We start from the raw sequence: 16,123 nt of genomic DNA on the forward strand, positions 1-16,123 counted from the left end.
GGTTTGTAGTTTTTTTTACGTCCCGGAAGGCGCCCGGAGACGCGCGACCAAGTGGCGGAGAGGACTGCATTACCCAGAAAGCCCCGGCTTCTGGCGCGGAAGGGGAAATGTGCAAGACACGTTGGAGGATCACAGTCCGGGCAGCACAGCTGTAAACAACATCTGGGGTCGATCAGTTATTCGGTCGACGGAAAAAAAAATAGGCCAATATTTTGATCGCGGATTCACTGTTTGTCATCGGTTTTTAAGAAAATATATCAAAACTCTCTGGTTTCAGCTTCTCAAGTGTGAATATTTTCTAGTTTCCTTGGTCTTCCATGAGAGTAGACTCAGTGTGTTTGGGTTTTGGATTGTTTTGGGGACCAAAGACAACATTTGAAGAGGCCGCGTCGGGCTTTGGGATATTTTTCACAATTTTCTGACATTTTTAATGAACAAGCAGCCCTGAGAAATAGTAACACTTTTATGGGTGAATGTGCAGCATTTTGATTAGAAACGAATTCAAGTTTGAACATATGTAACTATACTGCAAATACTATCAAAACATGTCACTCAGCACTGCAACATTGCAACAGCATAGGAAATAGCTGTTTTATTATTTATCATACATGTTCGTAATGAACTGTAATCTTGTATAGAAATAAAGTACAGCATAGTGGAGCGTCAAGGAAAATGTCACTTGTACAGTAGATGGAGCTGTTAATGTGGAAACAGGCTAACCCGTTCAGGAGACATGGTGCAATTATGTTTTTCAGTTTTTACAGAATATCTGACCAGGCCAGAAAAGCTTAACTGAAAAAAAGTTTGAATATATATACACTGTACAAATGACGTTTTTGGAGTGAGAAGAACTCCTGCAGCGAAGAGACATTAAACCATGACCCATTTTTAGAGATGTTAATACACTGTCACTTTTCATTTCATGAACTGAAAAAATATCAAAAAATCAACAGTAACTAAGTCAGTACTTAGTAACTTCTCCTTTGCCGACTGTTAAACGTGGGGGTAGAAAGATTCAGCTTTGGGGGTGTGCGTCAGCCAGTGGTACAGGAAGCACTGCGCAGATAGAGGGGAGAACGGATTCCACTCGGCAAACTCTGGATGCAGATGTCCTGCAGTCAGTCAAGGAGCTGAAAGTGAAAAGAGTCTGGCTTCTACAACGGGACAAGGATCCAAAGCAGACCTCAAAATCCACCGTGAACCACTTCAAGAAACACAGCCTGAAGCTTTTGGGGGCGGCCGCCACAGCCCCCCTGACCTGAACGTCGCTGAAAATCTGTGGGTAGATCTTAAACCTGCTGTGTGGGCAGGACAGGTGTCTTGTGTATATAACCGATAGATAAGTTATATCTATATCTATATATATATATCTATATCGATATATATATAGATATATAGATATAGATAGATATAGATATATAGATATATATCTATATCTATATCGATATATATAGATAGATAGATAGATATATATGAGCTCTCTATATATATATGAGCTCTTTTGTCATGCATGCCTCTGGTTTGCCAGAGAATAAAACAAAGAAGCTGTGAAAAGAGCTGAATTCTTCTTAATTCTACAAAGATCTTCTAAAATGTCCAGGACAAAATGATTGGTTCCTGTTAGAAGTGGCGATAAATATGTGGATTGTAGTGATATTTCTAACAGACAATTGTCTTCAGCTAGTATCAGAAGTGTTTTCAATCTTATAATCAGTCATTCAGTCCATTTAAACGGAAAAAAAAGTCCTTATTCTGTTGTGTGTTATCACTGTGTACAACACGCTGAACATGGACAAGAGAAAGAAAAAAGAGTTGTCCAGCATGGTCAAGGTGACGGCCAGAAGACCATGTCCAAGCGGCGTAAGGTCCCTGTGACCACAGCTGCTAATATTATTAAGAGGTTTAAGGTCCAGGGGTCCGCAGCTACCAGACGTGGCTGCAAGAGGAAAACTGTTCGAATGGTGGAAAAAACATCAATGAAAACTTCACAACGGATACAAGCTGACCTCCAAGATCAAGGTACAACAGCGTCCAGTTGCACCATACACCGCTTTCTGAATGAAAGTGGGCTCCATGGAGGAGGACCCGGGAGGACCCCACTTTTGAAAGAGAAACATAAAAAAGTTGCCGGAGTTATCCAAAATGCGCGTTGACGAGCCACAGTGCTTGTGGGAAAATGTCCCGCGGACAGATGAAGCAAAATTAGAGCTTTCTGGTCACATCAGCTGTGTGTCCCCTGGAGAAAACATGAAACTTTCAAAGAAAAGAACGGAATCCCCACTGTCAAACATGGAGGAGGCCCGGGTGTGTTTGAGGGTTGCTTTGCCGCGTCTGGCACAGGCAGCCAATGAAATCAGAAGCTTCTCAAGGCCTTCTGGGGGGAAACATACTGCTCAGGGTCAGAGGGCTCTGTCTCAGCTCCGGGTCATGGCTCCTCCAACACCCAGGAATGGGTGAGAGGAAAAACACTGGACTGTTCTGAACTGGTCTGCTACGAGTCCCGATCTTAATTCAGTTGGCCGTCTATGGAGAGACCTGAAAACTCACAGATGGGAGAAGGATCCCCTCAGACCTTAGAGAACTGGAGCAGTTTGATCAAGGAGAGTTCGGCCAAACTACCAGCCGAGAAGTGTAGAAGTCTCACTAGGAGCTACGGAAAGCACACGATTACACTGATTGCCTCAAAAGGGCCGTGCTACAAAATATTAGGTTGAAGGGCCCAGTATTTTTTTTCAATGCCATTTTCATTTGTTTTATTATTTAAAACAAAATGGTACGTCGGAAATCAAAACCAGTTTTAAATTATTTCAGAGAAAATTGTGTTTTTTCTTTTAAAGATGAAGGATACCAATAATTTCAGCCACACCATGTATATAGAAGTCCGTAGTCTTTGGTGTGACCTGAGTTTCGAAACGTTTAGTTCTATACTTACCGCTCCTTCACAGATGCATTTGTGATTACACCATGTTGCACCAAAACACGTCTCGCTGTGACCTCAAATTTCACAAAACCCTGAAGAACATTAAGAGATCCGCGTTCGCTTCGGCGGAGGTCCAGAAATGAGCATCAGACTTGTAACTGACAGATGGGTCCAATAAACTGGCTTGACGGTGAGGTAAACATGTTTATTTACATTTCAGATAAATATTAGACATTAATACTATGTAAGGTAATAGAAATGTTCTGCACCTGTGTGGTTACGGTCAGTTCACTCTCAGTTCACTGTTTTCATTCCATTTCACTCAGTGATAATGTGAGATAACAGTGTGAGTGATAATGGAAACAATGAGAAAGAAGATGTTTAAAAAAAGAAAACGAAAGTTCTGAACTGACTGAACTGACCCCGGCACTGAGTGTAATCTCATCCCAGATTACATTAAATATTCTCTTCAAATTAGAAAATCCTAATAATTAACACATTAGAATAAACATCATACAAAAACTGCAACTGTAGAAATGTAGATACAACATTCTTCTAATATTGGGTTATACAATGTTAAACGATGCCATACAGCTGGTGCATTTGTAGGTTTAGGGAAGGTCCAGCCTTCAGGCAGACATAAAAACATTTCTATACATGAATGTAACAGACTGAGGCTCAGCCTCATCACAGGCTTCTTGTGACGGACTTTTTTTTTTTTCTGCTGCAGAACAAAAGCACGATAAGGCAACAGAACCTGGCACAGTACCACATATTTACACTGACGCCTTATGTTCACATTTACACCTAAGCATTTTAAATAAAAGATGCTGGCGGGATTACATGCTGATTTCTGACCCAGGCACTTTGAAACATTAAAGTGGTACAAGTCCCCAGTTCAGGTCCGCTAACCACAAGGGCGGTGGTTCGATCCCCGGCTCCTACAGTCCGCGTGTCAAAGCGTCTTTGGGCAAGATACCGATCCCCAAATTGCCCTGATGGCTTTGGCCTCAGTGTGCGTGTGTGTGTGAACGGGTGAATGTGGCATGTAGTGTAAAGCGCTTTGAGTGGTGGATAAGACGAGAAAAGCGCTGTATAATTGCAGTCCGTATCAGGGTCCTGTAGTGCCACGTTCTCCCAGTGGCTCCACCACCCTGCATCCAGTGGTTCGTTCCAAACTCATAATTCTTGTCAACAGCTCAGACTTTGAGAGAGAGTCGTAAAATCTGAGCTTCACTCTGCCCTGAGTCAGAGAGAGAGAGAGCGAGAAATTAACCACCTAGCATTTAGCACTCTGAGGCCAACATTCATCCTGCTGGAGTGCTTTTGATCAGGAATCTGAATCCCAGCAAGCTGCAGAGAACCAGGTGGAACGTTTGTTTCACCTTTCAAGTGTCTGTCTGTTGCATCTGGGCAGATCTTGACTGACAAGGGATGTGTACTCTTTGAGTCTGCTCTACATGCCCAGAGTCTAAATGCTTATGAAGCCTGTTTGTGGCCGGAGGCTTCCTCTTTTGGACGCCATCACCTTTTTAACGACCTTCCGGCTGCCTTTGAGCAAAGCATCAGAGCTCCAGCTACTAGGAGGAGCTGCTCAATGTCCGACAGACCGTCCCATGGAGGAATGAGAATATGACGGGACTCATCCTGGACAAACAGTTGTTAAAAACAGCTCTCGGGTCAGAGCGATCTGACAGGCGGCTCCAGCTTGTTGGACAAGGCGGTCAGCACCTGGTCAAACTTGCCGTATCGCAGACCCTGGTTCTCCGTGGCTCCCCTGCTACCCCACAGCAGCCTCATCTGGAAGTCGGTCAGGAAGAGCTCCTGGACCTCGGCCTGCTCCTGGAAACCTGCAACATCACCGTCACAGCATCTCATCAGAACCAACAGCAGAGCAGCGTAGTGAGAAAACAGAAGACCTCGGTAGCCCTTTGAGGTCAGGAGTTCAGATTTGTGGTAACACTTGACTTTTAAGTCCCACTATTTAGCATTTATAAGCAGTCTGGTTTATAACAGACTATAATGTAGCTGTAAGCAGATCTCAGTGTTTATTAATGTATCTGTTAACAACTCTAACTCCCCCCTTTAGACACACATAAGCAGAGGCTGCTGGATGAACAGATGAAGAATGACAATACTGTAAAACAGAGTAGTAATAATACACGTCTCATTGAAGTTAGAATAGCTGACTAATATTGTTCTTTAATAAACCCTTCAAATGTCCTTAAAGCTTCTTATAACTACATTATAGCGTGTTATAACCATTTAGTAAAAGTGTAAATGCTGCTTATAAATGGGGGGACTCAAGTGTTACCGTATTTGTTTCTAGATTCCTACTGTATCCTCTGACTTTATCCCTGGTCTTTTATCATCTTCATGTACTAAAGAAACCAGATTCAGAAGTCTGGGTGGTGCCAAAAAAAAGGAAAATACTGTGCGATAAATGTCATTTCAGGAGCAAAGATGAGTTTTTGTTTCCAAACAGGATAGAGGCCACATTTTTTTTTATTCTTGTTAAAAAAAAAAAAGATAACTATGATCGAATGCAACAACAAAATGCTAAATTAGTCTTCGTAAGATCAAAAATTGGTTTTGCTGTCACTTAAAGCACCTAAAGGACAAACAGCAGCGGTAAACTTTCCCCACAAATCTTAATTTGCCCAAAATGTCAGCAGCTGGCCGAGTAAACTTAACAGTTTAAACTTCTACTCAAAGCCGACGTTGAGTCATTCACTTGAGTTAAGAAATCACCTACAAGCAGATTGAGGAAATACTCCTCCATCTTACTGCAGCGTATGTAGAACACCATGAGACAATCGTGGTGAAAATTGGTGCAGTCTATGTGTTGATTTCAATCCATTCATTCCTACCAACAGGGTCTCTTCGAGACCACCATGGTAAAAGTTGGAAAGTTGTTTTTTTCTAAACGATCTAAAGAAAATGTGGTCTTTTTATATTCATTCAGCGGCACGGCCAGTGGGAGAGTGAAGAAAAAAGATGTGGACGAGAAAAAAAGTTTCAAATTTCAACGGCTTTCAGATTTCACCAGGTAAAGTGATCAATCTGTCATCAGTGCAAGTGACGAAACGCAACAAAGACCCCATTTTCCTTCTGTTGTGTTGCGTCACTATCTGCTAAAACACATCTTACTGGACATTAACTCGACTGTCGTACTAATGTGAACTGGGTCACCAGCGCAGCCGGAGCACTATGGACTGCTTTAATTCACTTGTCACTTTTTTCTCTGGTTATCGACAGTAGTGTAGTTCTAACGTCCATCTGACAAATGTTGATCTACAGCTCTGAGTTCGTCCTCTCCTGACCTCTCCCACCTTGCAGTTTGCTCTCGGCGTTGGATCGGTAGATTCCGCCCAGCTGTGCGACGGTCCTCGCCGCCCCCAGGTGGAACATGACCACGTCCACACCGGCTTCCACCGTCTCCCAAGGCTCCGTCCCCTCACCCACCGCAGCACTCTTCTCCAGCAGAGACAGGAGGGGCAGGATGTGGGGGAAGGTGGTGTTGGACAGTGCACAGCTTTCTGGAGGACAGAGACAGAGGAAAGGTGTGTTCTACAAAAGGACCAACAGGAGTCACTATATAACCATGTTTTCCAGTGCTCGAAGCATGTGGTGTGCTGTGCGGTGGGACCTCTACCTCTCCCGTCGTTCAGACTCTTCATAAACGGCCTCAGAGTTTTCTCGTAGAGAATAGCGCCCTCTGTGTGTCGCTGTCGTAGCGCCATCCAGGTCTGCTCCAGACGGGACACCTGACAGACGGAAAAAACAGCAATAAAACATGGCCGTAATGGTTCACCAGATGCGGGAACGAGGCCAGAGGGGTGGACACAATCATCCCCTTGAATGTGACCGGTCCCCTGTGGTGCCCCCCCAGCCACAGTCAGAAGATGAAAGGTAGTTGGTTTATTAGTATCGTGGATTTATTACGACCATCCACAGGCCCAGGACATCTGGACCAGAGCTTGTGTATGTACCGACTGCTAACATTTCTTCTTGGAGACTCAATTAAATACCTACAGAGAGACACCGGACCCAGGGTTTTAAACTTGAGTCCCCCATTCTTTAAAAGTGTGCCCCAGTCTGGCCCCCCAGTTCTGAAGTTTGCCGCTGTCCAGATGTGACTGTTTTAAACTTCCAGTTGCACTTCGACTGAGAAAAACCTCTGGAAGTATGACAGTTCAATTTAGCCCACCTCAGCGGTCAAGCTAAAATGTTTTAGCTACATTCGGATATTGGGTATAAGACGTTTATTTGGTTGTAAGTCTGGAAGGGAAAAAATCTGTATCAGAATTCGACCCAGTGTTATGTTTATTTCAGCCACACACAATAAAATGACCAAGATACTGAACATGTACAAAGATCATTTTTAGTTTTGGTATTTGACATCTTTCTCTTGGTTTTGATTTTTTAATGACATGGAAAATTAAATTTAGAAAGATCAATTTTATGCGACATGATCTGCTGACATGTAATGTAAAGGAGTAAAGAATCCTAATATACAGCATTTAAATGTAAAAGACCACCTTTTGAATACAAACTTTAAATTCCACGTAAATGGCGCATACAGCCACAGACAGAGTGATTCCTGTAATAAAGAGACGGCTTATATACTTATACTACTACTGTCAGCGTAAAGCAGTGCTCACTATCTTTTATGTACAGTAGGTAGGGGGTTACACTGCAGATGTGTGACTAAGGCGGTAATGATCACCAATGTTATCACTTTTTATGAAACATAATGTTAATCTCTCAACTCCGACCTCGTTTGTTATCATATAGGAAGCGGCCTCTCTCTCCTCACGTTTCCCATCCGTCTCCACTATCTCTGTCCACAAAAAGCAAAAAGAACTTGAAAAGAAACGTCGGCATATCTCCGGTCTGTGTGGTGCACGTTTACCTGCGGCAGCTCCAAGGCTCTCATCACCGCAGCGAAACCGAACATGTTGCCCATGGTGCTCTTGAGCTCGGCGGCGATTTGGATGATTTTATGGATCAGACCAGCCCGCTCCTCGTTCGTCCCCGTGCAGCCCAGCACATCCACGGCCAACATGGTCGCCATGGTCTGGAACCTGCGGCAGCGTGGAGAGACGGGAGAGACGCCAACTTTAAAGGTTAGCTCATGTCACAATCATATCATCACATCAGCCCTGAAGAATGACACAAAAATATATGTGTGTGTATATATATATATATATATATATATATATATATATATATATATATATATATATTGGGGGCTCTCTTCAAGCCGCGCTCTGTACTCAGATCGTCTATGATGTAAAAGAATCACCAGTCTGTCACACCACTGTGCGTGCCTGTGTGGACTGTAGGGACCGTGAAGGACCTCTGAGTCCTGACTCACCTCTCCAGCAGGTCCAGTCTCAGCTGCTGGCCATGTGGCAACGTGAGCAGCTCCATCCCAGAGCTAACTCCCATCATCCTTTGCATCTCCGGAGTCACCTCCAAAATTCTGGCCACCTGGGGAAACACAGATACATGAATGTTGGATTAATCCTGCGTGCGTGTGTGTGTGTTTGTCTCGATATTTGGCGGGCGATTCAATGCCCAGTGACCCACGTGTATCCCGTGTAGACTTGTGTAATGTGTGTGTGATGTGTTTCTTTAGTTAATAGCAGTTGTATATAAAAAAAAAGCACTCTGAGGTGTCCTTACATAAGCCATATCCATGTTTTTCTCATATCAGAACACCTCACCATGTCATCACCTACTTTACAGTGTTCTCCTGCGCATAGGCTAAGAGTTAAAAACGTGCATTAAAGCCCAACATTGATACATTATCACCTTATAGTTAAGTTGTAACGGCCAATGGGTGAAAAACAGCTGTCTGCTACCACCGGGAAATGCTAAACGTGGTGAGACTGGAACAAACAGGTGAAGTTGTGATGGCCATAACGTTAAAGAAGCGGAGGAAGCTAAAACGCTCTGCAGAGCTGAGGGGAAATTATAAGGTGAAAATCTTTTGCTAATCTTTCACGAGTGACTCTTTTTTCACATTATGAATACTTTAGTGATTGTTAATAAAAAAAAAAAAACATTTATATTGATTAGAGCAGCTTTAAACGGTACCATGCAGTCAGCCTTGGTGATATGTTTTGCCGCCGTCCTGGGGTCGATCTCGGCCAGGAGCTCCTTCACCCTCCGCAGAATGCCCACCTCCAAAGGCTTATTCTCCGTGGGCATCAGCAGTGACTCGTACCTGCTCGGTTTGAAAGAAGAAACCGTCTCCACCACCGGTGGGAAGTACACATCCCCGTCCCCCACCCTCAGCGGATCGACGCCCACGGACCCTTCCTCCACCTGCAGCCTCTCCACATAGCTCTGAGGGCTGGGGTACAGCTCCGTGTAGCAGCTTCCATCTGTATCAGACGGGGGGGAGTCATGGTTCAGATGAGGCTGGGGTCTGTGGTTACTCTCTCCGCGGAGGGTGCAGTTCAGGGAGGACATGAGTGGGGCGGTGTCCGAGCGCCTGGAGAGGAACGGGCTTCTGGACTGGGGGGCTGGAGATAGAAGAAGAGAGGATAAAGAAGGATACTTATCAGCTATAGTATCAAAATGTTTAAGTTCACTTTTTCAAAGACCAGCTCCTCTGTGGGCCCTTTAAATTATTACGGTATTCGTCACTTTTCCGGAAAGGCAGTTAAAAAATGACCAGCGATTCCTACTTAAAGAGATAAATATTTTTTTGAAAAGTTCACAAGAATACAGTTTCATTTTTTAGAAAAGGGCTCAGTAATTTCCCAAAACAGTTGGACTAGTTTTTAGCAAACAGACGGGAGGAAATCGTGGCAGATTAATTCATATTTGGTGCTCTGGTGAGTATTTGGGGCAACATAGGTATTTACACATTCAAAGCGTAGTAAAGGTTATGTTTTCACCCGTGTCCTTTTGTTGGTTTGTTTTTTAGCAGGATTACACAAAAAGTACTGAACCGGTTTGCACCGAACTTGGTGGAAGGACAGGGCATTGGCCAGGGAAGAACCAATTCAATTTTGGGACAAATCCGGATCATTTACTATTAATTTTATTTGACTGTGGCCTTGGCAGAGGTCTGCACTCGACTGAGCGCCTTTCTAGTTATTATATTATGCTTGAATATCTAAAGTTCAAGCTCAAAATTCGTCGTGAGAGCCTCCCTCTCTGATTCCCTTCCCCTAACCTGTTACTGGTGCTGCTGCTTATGAAACACACTCTGGACTTTGGCCAGTCCCCCCCAATGCCCTCCAAGCTACTTTGACCATCAAAGCTGAATGGCAGTGAGTGAGTCTGTCAGCTGCTGTGAGGGTGGCTGGATGCAAGCTCGTGTTGATGTCTGAAATCTGCTGACCGGGACGCTCTCGTAAGTGTTTAGATCAAACAATCGAGACAAGGAAAGGAGTGTGTAGAAACTAAAACAGCGTTTAGGCTGCTGGTAGGTTAATGTAAAGCTGATGTTTCAGTGCAGTTGTTTCATTCACAATTACGGTATTCCTAAAGTTCAGCTGTGAGAAGAAAATCAAAAGTTTAGAAGTTTTGATACGTAAACCCACAAAAGATGTTCTATGCAATTAAAGCAAGAGCACAGAGGAAAGACTGAGGAAACAGATGCCTGTCAAGCTCACAAAATTATCTAATATTTTTTTATGTTGGCAGAAATGTAGCAACACCACAAGGGTAAGACAGGGTCAGACTTTTTCTTCCTGCTTTCAGAAAGAACATGCACTTTTTTTTTTTTTTTTTTTTTTTACAGGTAGTCTTGGCTATTTAATGCATTGCTCTCAACGCCCATGTCTCCAAAAAAACTATTAGAATTTATAAAAAAAATATAAATTGTGTTAATTTTAGCTAAGAAAAGTCAACTTCAAAAACCATTACTATTTCAAAGTCCTACTCTCCAGGTACTGTTGTTCATAGACTTTTACCTAGTTTTACTTTTATGTATATACATTATTTAAAAATGCCATAAAATAACATTTTTATCATTATTACTTATAACATCTTTGAATCACATTGTGAAGGGCAAAGCTTCACACTTTAAACACTTTTGTTTCCAACTCTTGTGAGCAGAATATGTAAAAGCTCCTTCAAACTTTGACCTTGTAAATCCAAAAGCCAGCCCCTTTATAGTTTGACACTCATCATTACTGGAAGACTCATTAAAATGAACACAAAGCTGTGAAACCTGAGAGAGGGAACATCTACTAAAAACAGCTTTTTCTAAACCCTGTAGGATTTAGTGGCAGTGGTAGTTATGCAATCAGGAAAAACTGTGATTGAGCTGCAGGGAATCTGGGAGTTACATAAGTAGTGGAGCAGTGTGCCAGATTTCCCCTAAAAAAAATAATGAAAATCCTCTGTAGAAAGACTTGTAGTAGTGGGTATCAGGTTTGTTTTGGCTGCATGTTAATGAAACTTTTAATAGACTGTCTTTGCTGTCAACTGTGAGTAGACATTACTGCCAACCTCCAGGCCATATCTCCCACCACTGTGCCAGCAGTTACACATGATAAAGGCTTCACTGGCTTCAGGAACTTTTCCAACTGCATTCAAACAGGCTCGGGTAACACCTCTGTTAAAAAAGCCTTCACTCGACCCTGCCCAAGACAATCGGCCTTTGTCATTACTTCCATTCTTATCTAAGGCTATCGAATGGGTGCTTTTCAAACAGGTCTCAGAATTCTTCTCATAGAGCGCCCTCCTTGATCCAAATTGGTCAGGCTTTAAAAGCAGCAACTCCACCGAACTCTCCGATATGGGAATCCCAGGCCAAGCACATTCTTGGTTTGAATCCTACCTCACTGGGCTTTCTTTCAATGTGTCATGGCAAGAACAAATGTCCATATCCCATCACCTCCCCACTAGGGTGCCCCAACGCTCAGTGCTGGGGCTCCTTCTCTTTGCAATATACGCCACCTCCTTGGGTCCGATTATCCAATCACATGGATTCTTATATGACAGCTATGCAGATGACACGCAACTATACCTTCCCACCAGCTGACCCCAGAGTCTCAGTGCGGATCTCAGCTTGTCTCTCAGACATATGCACATGGATGAAGGAATGCCACCTTCAGTTAAGTCTGAACTATTAGTCATCCCTGCCAATCAATCTCACCATCACAATATCATCATCAAAATTGCCTCTTCATCTCTCACCCCAACCAAGGTTGCAAGAAACCTGGGTGTCATGATTATGACCAGATATCCTTCGGTGACCATGCTACGTATGTCTCCCAGTCATGCCGCTTTGCACTATACAACATAAGAAAAATCACGCCTTACCTGACTCACTATGCCACCTAACTCTTGGTGCAGGCCATGGTTATCTCTCGTCTAAACTACTGCAATGCCCTTCTAGCGGGTCTCCCTTCATGCACAGTGAAACCCTTACAGATTATGCAGAATTCACATCTAGTTTTCGATCTGCCTAAAAGGGCAAATGTCATTTCACTGCTCATTGAGATCCACTGACTACCCATGGCCACCCTGAATCAAAACCAAGTCACTAATGCTCGCCTACAGAATGACCGCGCCGATCTGCTTGGGCTCAATCGTACAGGCTTATGCTCCTTCTCAGCCACTGCTTTTTTCCAAGGAATGTCGTCTGGCATTGCCATCTCCTTGCACTGAGGTTTAGTATTAAGTACTTACTCCAAGGTCTCCTACTGTACTGAAGCACGAGTGTTGTCCCTCACTCATAAGTCGCTTTGGATAAAAGTGTCTGACAAGTGAGTAAATATAAATATAAATATAGTATAAACAGAACCACATGCATGTCTGCTATCCACATCCATTTTGCAGTATATCCAGCCTTTTACACGTGATTAGATTAGTGCCCCTTTCATTTGACTAGCATCAACTTAGATATTGAGTTTCACAATTAAAAATAAGGTTGTTTTTTTTGGAAACTCAAGTTTGCTTGGACTATGAACAGTCCTCTTGAATATGTCTGATAGTCTTGCAAAACCAAACTTCTAGGGATCAATTGAGCCTATCATGCAGAGGTTGGCCTGCTCACAAAATCTGGTTAGTTGGTAAAATGATACGCCGACTTGCCATCCCTCAAAGGTCCTGAACCTTGTGAAAATATTCAACATCTTTAGCTAACCTATGAGCAAACCCTTGCAAATAACTACAGCTTGTGTTTCTTATATAAATGTTTCTAATACAATATAATTTTTTTTAAATAATGCTATCTACAGTTTTAGGTCTTCATAAGGTTCAAGACCTCTGCCTCATGGCAATTCACATCTAAACCACAAACCAGAGTTTTCAAATAGGTCCAGCTTCCAGATTACAGGCCCATTTGATCACAGAATTTGAGGGAATGAGGGGGTCTTGCAAAGGTCCCGAACCTTGTGAACAACTACACCTGTAGATTAGAGGACATCAGAGTATCTTCACAAGGTTTGTGACTTTTGCCAGATGGCCAGTCACGTCTTTATCTAAACCACCAACTAGAGTTTGCAGATGAGTCCATCTCCTAGTGGGCGGGCTCAATTATTCTTTTGTGGTTGTTTTCCAGACTGAAACCTTAGTCTCTCAGTAAAATATCAATCATATCTAAGAGGACCGCTGACAGTCGGCACTAACATGTCTAAAACTATGAAGTAGCTGAAATTACACAACACTGTTCTTTATGTTCAGTTGTTTGTTAATTTGATGCATACTCTTGAACTTGACAACTGTAAAGCTATGTTAAGAAGGACAGATCTTACATCCTTACATCTCTTGTCAGAATCTCTTTCAGAAATGTACCAATCAACCTTGGTGACACTTGCAGTGCTGATCTGCTCTTCACCCTTGGTAAATGGAGGGAAAGTCTTGGTGTTTCCTGTAGATGGAAGCCACTGGATCAACATGAAAGTCATCATTGAAGAGCTTCACTCCAGAGGCCATGAAATCACAGTGTTGCGGCCATTAGACACCTGGTACATCAAGCCCGAGTCCCCTCACTACAAGTCCATCACTATAAATTCCTCTGCTGGTTTTGATGCGGAATGCTTTGGGTCATTCATAACCTCATTACTGAACCTTCGGCGGGAAGGTGCTTCACTTTGGATTCGCATTTCTATGGAGTATGAACTGATGACCCAATTCTATCAGATACATAAGCAAGTGCTTCAAATGGTGGGGGAGATGTTTGAGAATACCAAACTAATGCAGAGCCTCCGCGATGCCAAATATGATTTGGTTCTGACAGACCCTGCAATTGGTGGAGGTGTGCTTCTGGGTCACCATTTGGGTCTTCCACTTGTCTATAATGTAAGGTGGATTATTCAGGATGAGGGCCATAATACAATTGCACCAACCCCAGTCTCCTATGTCCCATTATCAGGGACACAGCTAAGTGACAAGATGACATTTACACAGCGAGTTAAGAACGTCCTTTACTATTTTTTTACACGTTTTCAAATTTGGTACGTCATAGACCCAAACTACAAACCATTTGTCCATCGTTATTTTGGATCTGACGTACATTACATGGAGCTGTTCCAAGCGGCAGATATCTGGCTGATGAGGAACGATTTTACCTTTGATTTCCCACGACCCACAATGCCAAACATCATCTACATGTCAGGATTTCAGTGCAAGAACTCCAAGCCCCTTTCCAAAGAACTAGAAGATTTTGTTCAGAGCTCTGGTGAACATGGCATCATTGTTATGACGCTGGGAACCCTGGTGGCAAAACTTCCTGAGGACATTGCTGAGGACATTGCAGCTGCTTTTGCCCAACTTCCTCAGAAAGTGATCTGGAGGCACCAAGGCAAACGTCCATCAACCCTTGGCAACAACACATTACTCTTGGACTGGCTGCCTCAAAATGACCTCCTGGGTCACCCCAAGACCCGAGTGTTTGTGGCCCATGGAGGCACAAATGGAATACAGGAAGCCATCTACCACGGTGTCCCCCTGGTCGGCCTGCCCCTCATGTTTGACCAGCCTGACAACTTCTTCAGGATGAAAGTAAGAGGTGTGGCCAAAGTCCTGGACATTGCAACTGTGAACAAAGACAACTTCCTGGAGGCGCTCAAAGAGGTACTCTATCAACCAAGCTACAGGGAGAAGATGAAGATGCTGTCCAACCTGCACAGAGATCAGCCCATGAAACCACTGGACCGTGCCATATTTTGGATTGAGTTTGTCATGAGGCACAAGGGAGCTCCACACTTAAGGACAGAGTCTTATAAGATGTCCAGGATCCAATACTACTCAATTGATGTGATGGCATTTCTGCTGGCGGTTAGTTTGCTAGTATTTACTGTTTTTATATCTGCAATAAAGTTTTTGTGGCGGAGAGTGTTTTCTAGAAGCAAAGTCAAAAAGGAATGATGAAGCTAGCTGGGTTTTTGGATCCGGATTTCTCGAAAAAAAACAAAAAAAACAACCAAGTCTGTTTTTTGAGTCATGACCACAGTACAAACAGTCTTTGACTGGTATCCTAACATGACCGAGTGTGTAGCTGAATGCAACCGCAATCCTCATATTGTCTAATGATCTCAGCCAAGGAGGTCGTGTTTCTGTTCTGTTTGTTCATTTGTCTGTTTGTTAGTTAGCAGGAGATCTCAAAAATGTGCAAATAATTTTCAAATAAGGATAAAGGATTTCGTAACACTGCAGGATTGGGAATGTATTTCTTATTCTCATAAAGTAATGTACGTACTTAAATGAAATAAAATACGTTTTACAAGAACTGGAAAGTGTAACCTGCTATTGTCTGTTACTAAGGTTGGGCGATTATTGAATATTGTTGATTGTCTTAATAATGATTTTAAGCAAGCTGTGAATAAAAACTAATTTTTTGTTTAGCACATATGAAAAGTTCTTTATCATTTCCTGACAACATTTTATTATTTTATATGTACTTCTGTATATGTATATAAACATACTAGCACAAAATTGTTTTATACAGCTTTTTTTTCTTACTTTTGTTTTATCTTATTTTTGAGAGGTATTTGAAACTAATATTTCATTAATATGCTCAGTTTCCCCACGCAGCTATGCATGGTGTCAGCTTTGTCCAGTTCTGCATCAAACACCTCATGATTTCTTATAACACTCAGAAGTTGTATTTGCTGCATCGGAAAAGTTGTCTGAAACAACAGGCCGCGCGACTCTACGTGTCTACCGGAAATCAAGGCACAAGGACAAGAACATTTTGTGTAAATCCTTGATAATGGGTATTATCTC

General features: G+C 42.8%; 2 protein-coding genes across 4 annotated transcripts in view; one reads left to right on the forward strand and one right to left on the reverse strand.

The window, feature by feature from the left end:
- Positions 1–3,112: 3,112 nt before the first annotated feature.
- The window catches only part of sh2d3cb (SH2 domain containing 3Cb), a 33,865-nt gene continuing 20,854 nt past the window's right edge, over positions 3,113–16,123 (reverse strand). For 2 of the 3 annotated variants that reach the window (XM_040155027.1, XM_040155026.1), the window contains 6 exons: positions 9,026–9,456; positions 8,301–8,416; positions 7,836–8,007; positions 6,576–6,687; positions 6,253–6,459; positions 3,113–4,770 (listed from right to left, as the gene is read on the reverse strand). In XM_040155027.1, coding sequence (XP_040010961.1) covers positions 4,601–4,770; positions 6,253–6,459; positions 6,576–6,687; positions 7,836–8,007; positions 8,301–8,416; positions 9,026–9,456 — 1,208 coding nt within the window. In that variant the 3' untranslated portion in view covers positions 3,113–4,600. The remainder of the gene's footprint in view (positions 4,771–6,252; positions 6,460–6,575; positions 6,688–7,835; positions 8,008–8,300; positions 8,417–9,025; positions 9,457–16,123) is intronic. The other variant, XM_040155028.1, reaches the window with a different exon arrangement.
- On the forward strand, positions 10,205–15,809 carry LOC120805125 (UDP-glucuronosyltransferase 2A2-like). The gene is made up of 2 exons (XM_040155029.1): positions 10,205–10,295; positions 13,671–15,809. Exon 2 carries the CDS (start codon positions 13,685–13,687, stop codon positions 15,263–15,265), a length of 1,581 nt encoding a protein of 526 aa, XP_040010963.1. The 5' UTR covers positions 10,205–10,295; positions 13,671–13,684; the 3' UTR covers positions 15,266–15,809.

Source organism: Xiphias gladius, chromosome 19 (assembly GCF_016859285.1).
Source record: "Xiphias gladius isolate SHS-SW01 ecotype Sanya breed wild chromosome 19, ASM1685928v1, whole genome shotgun sequence".
NCBI classification, from domain to species: Eukaryota; Metazoa; Chordata; class Actinopteri; order Istiophoriformes; family Xiphiidae; genus Xiphias; species Xiphias gladius.

Excerpts from the sequence above, each read along its gene's own strand:
- LOC120805125 (XM_040155029.1), top strand. The coding sequence starts at position 13,685 with ATGTACCAATCAACCTTGGTGACACTTGCAGTGCTGATCTGCTCTTCA.